This window comes from Lacerta agilis, chromosome 15 (assembly GCF_009819535.1).
Source record: "Lacerta agilis isolate rLacAgi1 chromosome 15, rLacAgi1.pri, whole genome shotgun sequence".
NCBI classification, from domain to species: domain Eukaryota; kingdom Metazoa; phylum Chordata; class Lepidosauria; order Squamata; family Lacertidae; genus Lacerta; species Lacerta agilis.
In genome coordinates, this window is record NC_046326.1 from 37451431 (window position 1) to 37467468 (window position 16038).

The following is a 16038-nucleotide window of genomic DNA, read 5'->3' on the forward strand; positions in this document are numbered from 1 at the left end:
CTAAGGCTTCCAGTAACTAGATTCAGAAGCACCAAGTAGCCACTGATAGCCCTCCCCTCCATACATTTTGCCCAATCCTCTTGAAAGTAATCCAAGGTGGTGGTCACAGCTGCCTCCTGCAGGAAGGAGTTCCATAGTTAACTGTGTGTTGCGTTTATTTTATCTTCCCTGAACCTTCCAACATTCCGTCCCGAGTTCTAGTGTTAGGCAAGAGGGAGAAAACTTTCCTCTATCCACTTTCTTCAAACCATGCATCATTTTTATAAATGCTTTTTCTCCCAAAACTAAAATGTCCTGAACGCTGCAACCTTTCTTCCGGGGGGTGGGGGGTGGAATTCACTCACTCCATCTCCTTGATAGTTTTGGGTGCCCTTTTCCCGAACTTCCCCCAATTCTACAATACCCTTTTTTTGAGGAGAGGCGACCAGAATTCCAAACCCGGCAGCACCATAGATTTGTATGGTGATATTATGATGCCAACAGTTTTTTGTTTTGTTTTTCTCCTTTTGCCTGCATCACTTTGCACCCCTCCCTCTTTCTCCCTCTGACGCATCTGCACAGAGAAGCATCATGGTCCCCTGCCCCCAATCACAGCCAAACCAAATTAGGCGACTTTTTCATCCATGCAAACATGGGTATAGCCAGGATTTGGGGGGGACGGGACGGGACGCAAGACACCCACCTGTCATCATCCTCTGTTTGATACAGGCATCCCCAAACTAGGCCCTCCAGCTGTTTTGGGACTACAATTCCCATCATCCCTGACCACTGGTCATGTTAGCTAGGGATGATGGGAGTTGTAGTCCCAAAACAGCTGGATGGCAGAGTTTGGGGATGCCACTCTAGCAGAATCGGAATGCAATGTCTCAACAAAATGGTCATTTTAAATTACTTTCTTTTAACCCCCAAGTGCTCAGAAAAAATGGTCAAAATCTTTCTACTTTTAGATCAGTATTTTTATTCATTTACTGGATTATTGGGGGGGCAGCTGCCCCCCTGCTCCCCCCTGGCTATGCCCACGCATTCAAAAGTCAGAGGGGTTCACACCTCCATGTCCTGCTCTCTACCCCTCATCCAAGCAAAGAAGAGGCAGGGTCCGGGTTCAAGGGCACACTCCACCCCGGAAGGAGGGTGCAAAGCAGAGCGAGTGAAGGGTGTGGCTAGGGAGGGTGTGGGGAGGTTCCCGAGGGCCTGATAGAGAGGCCTGTAGGGCCACATCCAGTCCCTCAGCCTGAGGTTCCCCACCCAGGTGTAGCACAAGCTCTGAGCTCCATCATCATTTTATCCTAGTACCAGTATATATAAACATTCCAGTCTTCAGGCATTGCTTATGTGAGAACAGAGAAAGCTGCCTTATACTGACTCTGGCAGATCATCATCATCATCATTTATTTTTACCCCACCCATCTGGCTGGGTTTCCCCAGCCATTCTGGGCAGCTTCCAGCAAAAGATTAAACGTACATTTTAAAACATCAATCATTAAAAACTTCCCTAAACAGGGCTGCCTTCAGATGTCTTCTAAACGTCAGGTAGTTGTTTATTTCTTTGACATCTGATGGGAGGGCGTTCCACAGGGCGGGTGCCACTACCGAGAAGGCCCTCCGCCTGATTCCCTGTAACTTGGCTTCTCGCAGTAAGGGAACTACCAGAAGGCCCTCGGAGCTGAACCTCAGTGTCCGGGCAGAACGATGGGGGTGGAGACGCTCCTTCAGGTATACTGGGTAGATGGTCTACCTAAGCTCAGCACTGCCTGCTCTGACTGGCAGCAGCTCTCCAGAGTTCCAGAAGGAGGCCTCTCCCTGCCCTGCATGTAGCTGCCAAAGAATAAACTGGAGACCTTTGTGCTGTGCCACTGAAATATGGTCCTCAGCACTAGCCTAACAGCTTTGCCCATGCTCCTGTCCCGCCTCAGTCGGAGTGGAGGTGCAGTCAGCTGGCTTGTGGAATGGGAGGTTTTCAGGAGGACTAAACTGTCTTCAGGATTTGTTTAAAAGTGGGGGACACACCAAGACAGCCCCAGTGAAGACTGAACATGCTTAGTGGCTGTGGAGTGCTGATTGACTGTTGTTGGGAGACTGGGAAATGATTGTGGAGGGGAATGAAATGGCAGTGGCTGGGATAGTGAGCAGGAGAACTCCAGGATGCAACATTTTGTTGCAGTCCACCACCACCCGTTCATTTTACTGGCATTTATTTCTGAAAAAATAAATGTATTCAGGGAATTCAGTCAAATGCATTCTAACCCTATTTATTTCAGCAGAGGTCTAAGCACAAACAATCAGATTGTGCCCGCATTTTTTTCATAAAAAACACACGCAAACATTATGTTGCGTTACACACACTGCTCACTCTCATACACAATAAAATAAATTATAGGATTCTCACATGCACCAAGAGAGTTTATATTTTAACTGATTTTACTATCCCATGTTTATATTGTTGTAACCTGCCCTGGGATCTCACGGTAAATGATAGATAAGAAATCTAAATAATATGAATAACTTGCATTCGTTCATGTTCAATCACACCTAAGATTGCCAATTTTTCATTTCAGGCAGGGCTCCTGTGTAAAATAAGTAACAATAATATAGACACACACACAGAGGTATGAATTCAACAGGTGCAGCCTTCCATTTAATGTGAGAGGCAGTTTGGTGTAGTGGTTAGAGCACTAGACTTGGGAAACCAGGATTCAAATCCCCACTCGGTCATGAAGCTCACTGGGTGGCATTGGGCCAGTCACTGCCTCTCAGCCTACCCTACCTCACAGGGTTGTTGTGAGGATTAAATGAGGGGGAGAACAATATATACACCGCCTTGAGTTCCTTGGAGAAAATGGTGGCATATGAATGCAATAAATGCAACAAACAAAGAAACAAATTAAAAGCAGCACTGCCTCCAGGGATAACAAGAGGCCTAGGATACCCAAGAGAGCACTGCATCGTCACCCTTCCCCAAAAACAGATCTCCCTGTGAATGCTGGCCAAGCTGATGTTAATAGCATAGCTGTGTTTTCAGAAGAGACATTATAGGCATCTCTGCACTAGAAAGGAGTGAAGTTGTTTTCTGAGACCGAATCAGTTTATCAATTCCACCAGGAGGACATCATCTTGTCCAGGCTTCCTCAACCTCGGCCCTCCAGATGTTTCGGGACTACAGTTCCCATCATTCCTGACCACTGGTCCCGCTAGCTAGGGATCATGGGAGTTGTAGGCCAAAAACATCTGGAGGGCCGAGGTTGAGGAAGCCTGATCTTGTCCACTCAGTGCCGGCTTGGCCTTTGAGGAATGTGCAAGGGGAATGACAACCGTGAAACTAGCCTATGCATTATTGCCTTACCTGCTGCAAGGTAGACATGTTATCTATTTAGCTCCCCTCGGTTTTGCTTGTCCTCTAGAGTAAGCTCAGAAGCCTCACCCGAGGGGCTGATCAGCTCCATATCTACTTCATTTCAACCGCCTTATATTCTTGGAAGCTCCTAAAGGCGAGGTAGTCGTGAAAGCTTCTCTCTCTCTCTCTCATTCTTCTGACACCTCCCTGGTCCTTCCACCCACCCTCTCCCCTAGCCACAACAGCAACCTCAAGGTTGTTCCCCTGCCCCAGCCATACCCACCTGCCCCATACCAGATTTCGTATGTGACATCAGGTGCAAGGCTGAAAAGACATGACTGGGTTTGGCTGCACAGCACAGCTAATGGGGCTGGTGTGCTATGGCTGCTTAGCACTGAGAGTGAGCGCCATCCAAGGGGCTCCTCTCAGCACCAATCAGTTGACAGGTGCTGAGAGGAAGCCTCTGAAGTCACCAGCTGAATTTACAATTACATGAGGTGACTGAGGGGTGGACAACTCCTTAACTCTATACCAGGCACCCCCAAACTAGGCCCTCCAGATGTTTTGGGACTACAACTCCCATCATCCTTAGCTAACAGGACCAGTGGTCAGGGATGATGGGAGTTGTAGTCCCAAAACATCTGGAGGGCCTAGTTTGGGGGTGCCTGCTCTATATTATAGCAATCAGTGACTTATCAGGCATTCACAGTTAAAGATATGAGAGCCAGAGGCTCTACCGTTTCCTGGCTCTCAGTTGGGGCCCAATACAGGTCAGTGCTTCCATGAGTGATTATTCATTCCCACCTGATACCAGGTAAGGCAGTGGATCCACCCAGCTCAGTATTGTCTACACTACACCTACCCCATCCAGAGAGCGAAATGAACCCAATTATTTCACACCACAATGGCACTGGTGCTCATCTTTTGCTCCAGAAAACAGAAGTGGAGTGATAATAAAGACCTTTAAACCCCTAAATGGTTTCGGCCCAGTATACCTGAAGGAGCGTCTCCACCCCCATCGTTCAGCCCAGACACTGAGGTCCTCCTCCGAGGGACTTCTGGTGGTTCCCTCACTGTGAGGTTACAGGGAACCAGGCAGAGAGCCTTCTTGGTAGTGGTGCAATAGCTGTCAACTTTTCCCTTTTTAAAAGGGAAATTCCCTTATTCCGAATAGGATTCCTTGCAAGAAAAGTTGACAGCTATGAGTGGTGCCCACCTTGTGGAATGCCCTCCCATCAGATGTCAAGAAAATAAACAACTACTTGACTTTTAGAAGACATCTGAAGGCAGCTCTGTTTAGGGAAGTTTTTAATGTTTGATGTTTTATTGTGTTTTTAATATTCTGTTGGGAGCCGCCCAGAGTGGCTGGGGAGGCCCGGCAAGATGGACGGGGTATAAGTATTATTATTATTATTATTATTATTATTATTATTATTATTATTATTATTATATCTATTCTACAAGCGGAGTGATCATAACATTTATTTTACAGGCCCAGCATGTGATACAGGTCAGGGGTTACCACCATGGGATACACTACAACTCCCATCATCCCTTACCCCTGGTCACTTTGGCTGAGACTGATGGGAATTGTTGTCCACGACATCTGGAGGCCACCCCCAGCGGTAGATCTATCACTAGAGCATTAAAAGGAATGTGGGCACAACTATTTAAAACCTCAGCCTCCGCATCTTATTGCTGCGTGCGGCCCTTGAGGCCTTTTCGGGTGCCCCTCAGCAACATTTGACCCTCCCCAGCCCTCGCACCACCTTCCCAGAGCCAGGTAAGTGAGGTGCTGGGCTTTAGAAAGGAGGTGTGAGGGCTCTGACAGGATCCTAGAGCCCCCCTTCCTCCTTCCTAAAGCTGAGTTAGTACTTTCCTAACTTGAGGAAGGAGATAGGAGGGCTCTAGGACCTTGCCAGAGCCTTGTGCCTCCTTCCCAAGCCTGGGGTGTGTGTGTGTCAAATTGTGGCCTTGCTCTCTCCCCCCCCCTTGTCAAAGTACTCTTGCAGCCCAACATGAAAAGTTGGACTGCCCTGATTTATAACCAGGTGGCGCTGTAGTCTAAACCACAGAGTCCAGGGCTTGCCTATCAGAAGGTCGTCGGTTCGAATCCCCGCAATGGGCTGAGCTCCCGTTGCTCGGTCCCTGCTCCTGCCAACCTAGCAGTTCGAAAGCCCATCAAAGTGCAAGTAGATAAATAGGTACCACTCCAGTGGGAAGGTAAACAGCATTTCCATGCATTGCTCTGGTTCTCCAGAAGCGGCTTAGTCATGCTGGCCACATGACCCGGAAGCTGTACGCAGGCTCCCTCGGCCAATAAAGCGAGATGAGCGCCGCAACCCCAGAGTCGTCCATGACTGGACCTAACGGTCAGGAGTCCCTTTACCTTTACCTAGTATATACAATAGCTTATTAGTTATAATCTTTGAAATTATGAATGCATACTGGTGCTGAAACAAGATTTCCAGAGCATCACCCCACAACCTTTGTCTGGATAAAAAGTTGCTTCTGAAAGTACCAAGACCTCTCTACTTGTGATGCTGCTGTTCAGTATCCGCTCCTTCTGCTGCCTCCTAGTTATAAACAATAATATCTATATATAATATTAAAAACACATCCGAGAAATCAAAATCAGAGATGACCAACTAATTAAATGGAAAGCTGCATTCTTAATTGCCTGCATAGGTATGGCGGAATGAAAAAGTTAAAAGTTGGCATCTGCTGAAACTCTATGGCCAGAGTATTTAGTGGTGACACTGAAAGCTCGGTTTCTTGTTGTCAAATGAGCCTTGCCAACTTGAGGAGGAGTGATGCTCCTGAAGATGGTCCCAGTGATCCAGCTGGGATATAAGAGTTCAGGGGTCCCCAAAGGTGCCCCAGACCTACCAGTATGTTGTTCAGGGCTTTGTTAATTAATACAAGGATCTTGAACCTGGCTTGGAAGTAGATGGGGAGCCAGGGCAGATGTTTTAACCGTGGTGTGATGAGCTATAAACGGGCCATGTGAAATCAAGGGTGCAAAGAGCCATTCTGCTGTGGATTTTGAAGAATGGTGCGGAATGAAATATTTCCTCTCTCTTTTTTAGCAGGGGGAACCTAACACCCTAACTAAAACTATACACTTACTTGTAGTAATAATAATAATAATAATTTATTATTTATACCCCGCCCATATGGGTGGGCTTCCCCAGCTGCTCCGTGGCTCGCCCCCTGTGTAGGGCCCAAAACTTGGATGTGTTTATTTACTGTATTGATTTATTATACTTATGACCTACCAGCTCATAAAGCCATCAGGACACCCTAGAAAAGGGTTTCCCCAAACTTGGCCCTCCAGCTGTTTTTGGACTACAACTCCCATCATCCCTAGCTAGCAGGACCAGTAGTCAGGGATGATGGGAATTATAGTCCAAAAACACCCGGAGACCCAAGTTTGTAATTTTATAGTTCTAACAGGGTTTTCCAAAGTCACAAAAAGCAGAGCAAATAACCAACGTTGTTCCGTCTTGAAGACTCTGTGGAAATTATAAATGGAAAACGAAACACCCCCGACAAAAACATTTTAAAAGCCCACCCTCTAAAATTATTCCTTGACTTTACTCTGACACGTGGTGTTATGGATATCCAGAGAATCTTTCTGGCAAATGAGGAAAACTCAGTCAGTAGAGCAAGAGACTGTTAATCTCAGGGTGGTGTGTTTGAGCCCCGTGTTGTGCAAAGGAAGAAGCAAAGACCACCAGTGTTGAAGCAATGGTTCTTCAACATCAACTTCGTTGGACTCAGGGCCGTCTCATCCATAGGGGCTAGTGGCGCGCCGTGCCAGGGCGCCAGGCCCCCCAGGGGTGCCCCCATGAGCCCGCTGGCATACCGGGCGCTCCCCTCCCCAACCCGCCCCTGCCCCCACGGGCGGGCTGGCAGCTGGGCGCTTGTGTGCCGGCAGCGCAGCTGCTGCCACCCATGCCACTCCCGGGCGGGCTGTGAGCTGGCCGCCCTCGCCTCCCGTCCCGGGAGCACTGGAAGGGCGCGCAGAGCCCCGCGCCGCTCCAGCGCCACGCCCCTCATCCCCCGCTTGCCCACCCCCCCTCCCGAGGGGCGGCAAGTGCGGGAGGGAGGTGGCAGAGAGGTGGCACGCCAGGGGCGACGGAGGGATCGCCGCACCACGGCGGCCAATCTCCCTAAGACGGCCCTGGTTGGACTGGTCATGTTGTTCGGATGCCTGATTATCGTCTTCCAAAGCAACGACTCTCTTCCAAACTTAAAAATGGAAAGCGTAATGCTGGTGGTCAACAAAGGCGGTTTAAAGATTCTCTCAAGGCAAATCTAAAAAGAAAATGTAGTATAAACACCGACAATTGGGAAACACTGGCCTGCGAGGGCTCCGGTTGGAGAAAGGTGTCATGAGCTTTGAAGAAGCACGAACTCAGGGTGAAAAGGAGAAACGAGCTAAGTGGAAAGTACATTTGGCAAATCCTCACTGCGATCAACTCCTGCCCAGAAAACTATGTCCCCGCCAGAATTAGCCTCCACAGTGACCTATAGACTCACTGTTAAGTGTTCATGGAAGACAATCTTACTTGGCTACGAGTGATCACCAAAGAAGAATAAGAATAAGGTGTGTTTGCGCAAAGGATTCTTGCATTGCAAGGGGTGGGACTCCATGACCCTCAGGGTCCCTTCCAGCTCTACAATTCTTTGTTTCCGTGACCCTGTGGGCTGCATTTCCTGGTTCCCAGCCTTCTGGGAGCCAAAAGCCAATGATGGGTGAGGCCAAAGGTAGGTGGAGCAAAACCAAGCAATATTCCTGCCAGTGTCAAAAGTTTTCACACACACACACACACACACACACCTCTGAGGCAATGAAGAAAGGTTATCATAGTTCACATCTCATCAGCCTACTATAGCCCAGGAGCGGAGGTGGAGTCCTGAGGGCCAGATGGGGAGGCCCTGAAGGCCGCATTCTTCATTCCCTGGCCTCCACCACCCCGGACACTCATCCCCTCCTCACTGCCCCACACTAGGATTTTCCTCTGTCGTTCCGTGTCCCACCCATCAAACACCTGTACCTGGATGACTCGCATGTTGAGGCCGGTCTCCTGTGCCAGCTGTTCACGGATATGCCGGGTGGGCTTAGGGGTGGCAGCAAAAGCCGCTTTGAGGGTCTCCAGTTGCTTGGCCTTGATGGTGGTGCGGGGCCCTCTCCGCTTGGCCCCCAGGTTTTGGTCGTCATTCTCGTTGCTGCCCACCTCCTTGTCGGACACGTTGGCGCTCTCCGAGTCCTTGGCATCGTCTTGGCAGGGGTCTTGGGAGTCCGGGGAGAGGCTGGGGTCGCTGCCGGTGGTGGCTGCAGTGGTGGGGAAAAGTACACAAACACAGACACACGTCCTTAGATGTCCTCCTTTTCTCAGATGCGCACCCAACTGCAATCATCTCATCTCAACCATAACTGAATAGGGTAGCTTCTCATACAGGATGGTTTGCTTGCTAAATTTGGCTCCTCCCCACCACCCTTTAAAGCTATTTAAGGCAGAGTCAGTCACCAGTGCGTCTTGTGTCAGTAAGTTCCACAGGTTAATGATGCACTGCACAAAGGGAGCCTTCCGTTTGCTCGTCCAGAGTCTCTGGCTAAGCAGATTAATTGCAGGACCCCAGGTTCTAATAATGTGGGAGAAAATGAAAAATGTCCCACTTGTTTGTTTGTTTAGATGTATGCATAGTGATAAAAATTATGACAAGCTCCCCCCCCCCCACACACAGCAGGATGAATCGCTTTATGCCATATTTTATTCTTTCCCCATTCATTTGCCAGATACTTTCTGTGCTGTTTCCAACGGCTTTCTAGCAGTTTTTATTACATTGCGTGCATTGCCTTGAGACGCAGAGGTGGGAGGCAGCAGAACAAACAAACAAACAAACAAATAATGTTGCGTTTATAGCCCACCCTCCAGCCACGAAGGCAGCCTGCGAAAGAGCAGCTTGTGAAAACCAATACTGTACTAAGATGGGCTCACAAATCTAAAAAGATGGCATATGAGGAAAAAGGAACAAGGAGGGAGGAGGAAAAAAACAAGCCAGGCACAAGTTATTGAAATTTGCTCTTCTTAAAGTTACATCCAATTCACAGTCCACTGGAAACTTGAATGGCAGTCCATTGCAGCTGGCCGAGTATAGAAAGCATCAGTTGTATATACACTTAATGTACTTCCCACTGACTTCCTGAGGGCCAATCTGGACGTGAGATTAAACGAATGCCTCTTTAAGCAATGTTGTTGTTTTTGTGTTTTCTAAAAATTAAATAATAAGTGTTCTGATCAGGGAGAGGAAGTTGAGCTGCCCTGGTCCTAAGGAAAATCCAGCCCCCTGAATTGAATATGTTGGTAGGATTGCGAGAAGCTTTGTAGATTAAAGAAGGAAGGTCATTGTAATATGAAATTTTAGTGATAATTTTAGTGTGATAATTTTAAGCAGTGATGAATTTGTGAAGTATATATATTAGTGATGAATGTTAGGATATCATAAGGAGGGTTTGAAGGAAGTCATGGCCTTAAAAAGCCAAAACGATAAGAGCTGAAAAGATAATGTGATGAATTTTATTATTGTATTGTTATAAAACCAATAAAAATGATACAGTATCGCAAAAAAAGAAAAAAGAAAATTCAGCCCTATATCCTGGTTGATGCTATCATCCTGGAGGGAAGTAAGTCAAACCCATTTCCTCCTTTGCATTTCAGTAGTTGGATGTGTCCACAGAGCATGTGGAATGCCAAAAAAGAAAAATCTGACACTTGACCCAGGTTGGCTCATTCGCACATGCAGATTGCAAAGTGAAAACCACGCATGTGTAAATTGGTTCTACAGCTTATCCGCCTCATCAAAGAGACGTCAAGTCAGTCTCCTTGATTTCCAGATATTTTGGCATCCCATACACTTATTGGGTTACCCTAGAGGAAAAGGCTGGTTGAATACGGCCTTCTTGTGATTCCTAGCAACTGACAGTGAAGACAGAACATAGCCATTGCGGCTAGATAACCTTTTCGTCGTCAAATGCTTTTAGGAAACCTCCAAACAGGATTTAGGGGGAAACAGCATTATCTGTCCAAATTACATATTCCTAATTGTACATCCCTGGAACTTAAGAGTTTAGAACTGAGACCTGAAGGAATTTGTATGTAGAACTGAGACCTGAAGGAATTTGTATGACTTGGGCTGCAACCTAAGCAATGTTACTTAGGAAAAATATTCCAAAATATTAGAATTTGGGGCAATAAGCCCCAACAGGCTCTCCCCAAACCTGTATTAAAAAGTCACTTAACCCTCCCCCCCCGCAAACTTATTTAATAGCAACAAAATAAGTTCCGAGTAGATTTTTGGAGTGAGGTGTGTGTGCGAACACACGACAAGGAAGTATGGAACAAACGACGGGGTTTGGGTTTAAAGGAAGGGAAGGCACTGGTGGGGAAACCGCTGTCCTCCAGATGTCACAGAGATTCAGCTTTCATCCGCCCCAGCCAGCATGGCCAATTGTCAGGGAATGATCGGAACTATGTTCTGGGTCCAGCTCTGTGGAACTCCTTCCCACAAGAAGGTGGATCAAACCTGGGACTTTGGCATTATCAACACCGCGCCCTAATCAACCAAGCTGCGTAGGTATTAATGATTATAGATAGCTAGTTCCATCAACAGATATTTTAAATTCTGGAGGTTTTGAATCTTGGGTGCTTAATTTTAAATTTTGTGCATATTATACTGTTATAAGACACTTTGAGATTTAACAGGCTGAAAAGCAACCTACGAATTTTTTTTTAAACAGATCGAAAACATCTGGATGATCACAATTAGGCAAAATGATGGAGGACAAGATTATCATAACTATTGGCTGCGATGACTGTGTTCTCCCTCCAGTGTGGGAAGCGTTATACCTCTGAATTCCGGTTGTTGGGAATCAGCATGAGCCAGAGGAGGTTATTGTGCTCATATCCTGCTTGCAGGCTTTCCATAGGGGAAGCTGGTCAGCTGCTGTGAGAACAGGATGCTGGGCTAGATAGTCCTTTGGCCTGACCCTGCCTGGATGCCCTTAAGTTCCCCACCACTGAAGTAAGGGAAGCTTCTTCCAGCGTAAAGCACTTTTAAGGCAGCAGCCTAACCCACTGAAACACACGTGGGGTGGGGGAGGTCTCTTCCAAATAAATATGTATAAATATGTAGATGGCTCGGTATTAATTATGTTTACTTCAGTGGAAGAGATTAATGCAATTAATGTGGATGTGAGTTTTGATCTGGGTTTTTTTGTCTGTTGTTTAACTTTGTCTTATACCATTGTTGTTAGTTTTTCTTATTGCTTTACCTTTTTTTTACAAACTGCTTTGAGGATTTCGGAGTCCTTTTTGTGCTGTGTATAAATTTTACGAAATAAATAAAGGCTGCATTCCTAACTCTACTGTTAAACAAATCAAAACCAATCAAAATGAAAATACTGTAGTACATGGGGGGTGGTGGTAGGAATTGCAGCCTAATGATTTTACCTGAGAGTAAAAAACAACAACAAACCCCTTAGAACTCAGTGGGACTTACTTCTGAGTAGACCCACAAAATGTTCGCAATGAATCATGGTGGTGAGCTACTTGTGAGCTGGACTGAGCCCCAGGTTTCAGACAGGGAAAACACTTTCCCCCTCCCCATATTTTGTCCCTTAAGTAAGTGTGTGTGTTTTGCGGAGGAAGAGCATTGTGTTAACTATTCCTCGTGGTGGAGTGAAAACTGCAGCCTTGTTGTCGCTTTCTCCTTCTTCCTCTCCTTTCAACAAACCTCCACACTTTGCACATGTGTGCCAGTAACACACGGGTGTGAAACCGACACACACACACACCTCCCCAACAAGTCTGCCAGGCCAAACATTTCCTTGGACTGTGAATTTCTTCACCCACCACCTCAAAAAAGAAGGAGCTGTTTCCTACAAAGTATGTGCCTGTCTATCACTCTCTCTCTGTGTGTGTGTGTGAAAATGTGTTTCTCTCTGATCTTCCTGGGCTCTTAAAATGGATCTCCAGTAGTTCCAATTCACTGGTCCTCTTCCCAAAAGGGATGTAAGAAAGGAAAAGGCCCATGGACACCTATGGATGCTCCTCCCAGCAGTTTGCAGCTAAGTGTGGATTGCAAACTGTGCTTAGCAGACCCTGTTCTGATCTGATCTTCCCAGACGTTTCTTTAGTGCACAAACCAGAGACTGAAAAGGAATTGGGTCCATTTCACCAGTACAGTATTTGAATAACATTGTGCAATTGGTTTTTATATTTCGTACACCGCTTAGAAGCCTTATTTTTTTAATGTCTGCCACTTGTTTTAAATTGTTTATAACATTGCTGTAACCTGCCCTGAGACCTTGGGGGAGCGAAGGGCAATCAATCAATAATGTGATTATAATATACTATAAAAATAAAACCGTTGGTTGTCTCCAACCCTAGTCCTGCTCAGAGAAGATGCATTGAAAATACAGTAAAAAAAAAGAGACATGGCTAACTTGGGTCCGTTGACTTAAATTTGATTTCAGATTTGTATTCCGCTTTTCCAGCGGCAGAGCTGAGCTCAAAACAGTTCGTGTTGGTATCAATAGCATTAGCCACCAGCAAAACATCGCAAACACTCTAAGCAGGTCAAAACTAAAATAGTATAACGAGGCAAAAAGAGAGAGAATGAAACCAACTCATCAGACCATTCATACAATCCAATACAAACTCATAGTGATTCAAAAATATCTGAAATAGGTCTTCTATGAATAAGACTTGGGTTGGATACAATCCAATGCTGCTTGAATAATACTCCAAATATTGGCCCGTGATTCAGAAATCCCCTCCCGGTGGTGGATACTTTGATTTCCATCTCCAATCAAGTTTATAATCTACTCTCAGCTTCTTCCCCAAAACAAAACAAAATAAAAAATTCCTTCCAGTAGCACCTTAGAGACCAACTAAGTTTGTTCTTGGTATGAGCTTTTGTGTGCATGCACACTTCTTCAGATACACCAGGGGTGGCCAACTTCCAAGAGACTGCAATCTACTCACAGAGTTAAAAATTGGCAGTGATCTACCCTCTTTTGGGGGGTTCAGGTCAAAGTTGTTGAGCTTTTTTTTAAGGAAGGAAAGCCCTGTTTTTTAGGGGTTCACATAAAAGTTGTTGAGCTTCTTTAGGGAGGAGGAAAGCAACACTGAGCTTTTTTTTAGGAAGGAAAGCCCTGTTTTGGTGGTTCAGGTCATTTTAGGGGTGCAGGGCAAAGACGCTGAGGTTTCTTTTAGGTGAGCCAAAGTTTTTTTGCTTCTTTGGGGGGAGCCACTGATCTACCGGTGATCTACCACAGACGTCCAGTGATCTACCGGTAGATCACGATCTACCTGTTGGACATGCCTGAGATACACAAATGACAGAACAGTCACCTTCTGATTTTCCGTAGCTGTGAAAACTTTGAATGCATCAGAAAGAAAAAGGTGGTGGGTGGAAGCAAATTAATTGCTCCTATCAATTATTTTAAAGACATCAAATGAGCCCTGCTGGTTGTAAGCCAACACACCCTTCTTCCAAACCCATGCCTCCATTTAAAAAAAAAAACTCATAGCCTGGCATGAAGGCCAACAGCCCACCATTATGAATATCAGTGGCAGATATTCTGAGGAAGAGGTAGTCAATGTGGTGACCTCTAGGTGTTGCTGGACGCCAGCTCCCGTTATCCTTGACCATTAGGCATGCTGGCCGGGGCTACCCTGAGTTATACTATCTCTGAATCCGGAAGCTCTGTTTTGTTAACATCATAGAAAATTTCCTGATGCAGAGTCAGACAACTGGTCCATCTTGCTCGGGGACAGTTTTTCATCCAGGAGACACTCCCAGTTCTGGAGATGCCAGGAATTGAACCGGGTACCTTCTGCATGCAAAGCGGATGCTCTAACCTCAGAGCTACATCTCCCCCCTCCCAGTTATCATGGCTGATAGGTGTTTACTCCTTGGTGGAGTGATCCAATTCCATTTTAAAGTATTCTAGAGTTCACGAAAGCTAAGGTACAGATTCTAATGTTGCAAGCTTAATCCCATTTACCTGGTTGCATAGGTGCCATTTCCTGGGTCTGGGGGCCGAGGTCCCTTCAGCCCCCCCACCAATAAACTATTTGAGGAGCCCCCCCCCGCCAAGTTGATGAGCATTACCATTCAAATGGTGAGTATGTGCCAGGGCTTACCTGCTCCCCCCCCCCAATATTTTATTGAATTGGCACCCCTGCCTGGGAGTACATCCCATTGAATTTAATGGCCCGTCCTCATAGAATCACATAATTGTAGAGTTGGAAGGGGCCATATGCAGGGTTGCCATATTTCAAAAAGTCAAAACCTGGACACAAAAAAGTTGTTTCGACCAGAGTTGCTGAGCTTTCCTTGCAAAATCTTTTTTTTTTTTTAAAAAAAAAAAGCCAACACTGAGTTTCTAAGCTATTTTTAATGAAATTTGTCAAAATCTACACTAACGACATGGGCTACCAGATGTCTGGGATTTCCCTGGACATTTCAGCAATTTCCATCCAGATACTGTACTATTTACGAGGGCTGAATGCCAGCTATATCAGGGAAATTCCAGACATATGGTAAGTATGAGGGTTATTTAGTCCAGCCCCCTGTAATGCAGGGATCGTTTGCCCAAGGTGGGGCTCCAACCCACAGCCCTGAGATTAAGAGTCTCCTGCTCTATAGACTGAGTGATTCCAGCAGAATAGCTCCTCAGTAATGTCTAGGAATGCAGCCTAAAGCCTTCCTGTGAGATTTACAGACATCACACACACACTCCCCCCAATCCTAGGAACTAGTTTAACCCTCCGCAAAGCTGCAATTCCAAGCATCCTTAAAGGTAAAGGTAAAGGGACCCCTGACCATTAGGTCCAGTCGTGTCCAACTCTGGGGTTGCGGCGCTCATCTCGCTCTATAGGCAGAGGGAGCCGGCGTTTGTCCACAAACAGCTTCCGGGTCATGTGGCCAGTGTGACAAAGCCGCTTCTGGCGAACCAGAGCAGCGCACGGAAACGCCGTTTACCTTCCCGCCGGAGCGGTACCTATTTATCTACTTGCACTTTGACGTGCTTTCGAACTGCTAGGTTGGCAGGAGCTGGGACCAAGCAACGGGAGCTCACCCCGTGGCGGGGATTTGAACCGCCGACCTTCTGATCGGCAAGCCCTAGGCTCAGTGGTTTAACCCACAGCGCCACCTGGGTCCCTAAGCATCCTTAGCTAACCACAATTCCCAGGATTCTTTGGGGGAAGTCACGTGATGTATCAGGTAACTGGTAGTATACAGCCCTAACAACCAGGCATTTCAATGGTCCGATCAGTTGCATTCGGACTGCCTCCCAACCGAAGACCCGGAGCCCCTCCTCACCTGAGTGCAAGCTGTTCTCTTTGGCAGTGCTGCTGTTGCTCAGGTAATCTTCTTTGCAGACAAACTTGTTCTCGTCGATGATATAAAGCTCCTCGCCGGTGGAGAGCTGTTTGTTACACATCATGCAGGTGAAACAGCTCAGGTGAAAGACTTTGCTCCTTGCCCTCCTGACCAGGTCACTGGGAGAGATGCCCTGCGAGCAGCCAGCACACTTGGTCCCAAAACACCTGGATCAAAGCAAGGGAGGGAGAGAGAGGGGGGGGGAACAGACCAGAGGTAATGAAACGGACGAGAAAAGAAACCAG

General features: G+C 46.7%; 1 protein-coding gene across 1 annotated transcript in view; it reads right to left on the reverse strand.

Annotated features, from left to right (window-relative positions):
• LHX1 (LIM homeobox 1) overlaps positions 1 to 16038 on the reverse strand; it is a 50072-nt gene that overhangs the window by 17762 nt on the left and 16272 nt on the right. Inside the window, exons 2-3 of the mRNA XM_033172102.1 lie at positions 15734 to 15960; positions 8395 to 8672 (exon numbers count right to left, since the gene is read on the reverse strand). Of these exons, the coding sequence (XP_033027993.1) occupies positions 8395 to 8672; positions 15734 to 15960 (505 nt within the window). The remainder of the gene's footprint in view (positions 1 to 8394; positions 8673 to 15733; positions 15961 to 16038) is intronic.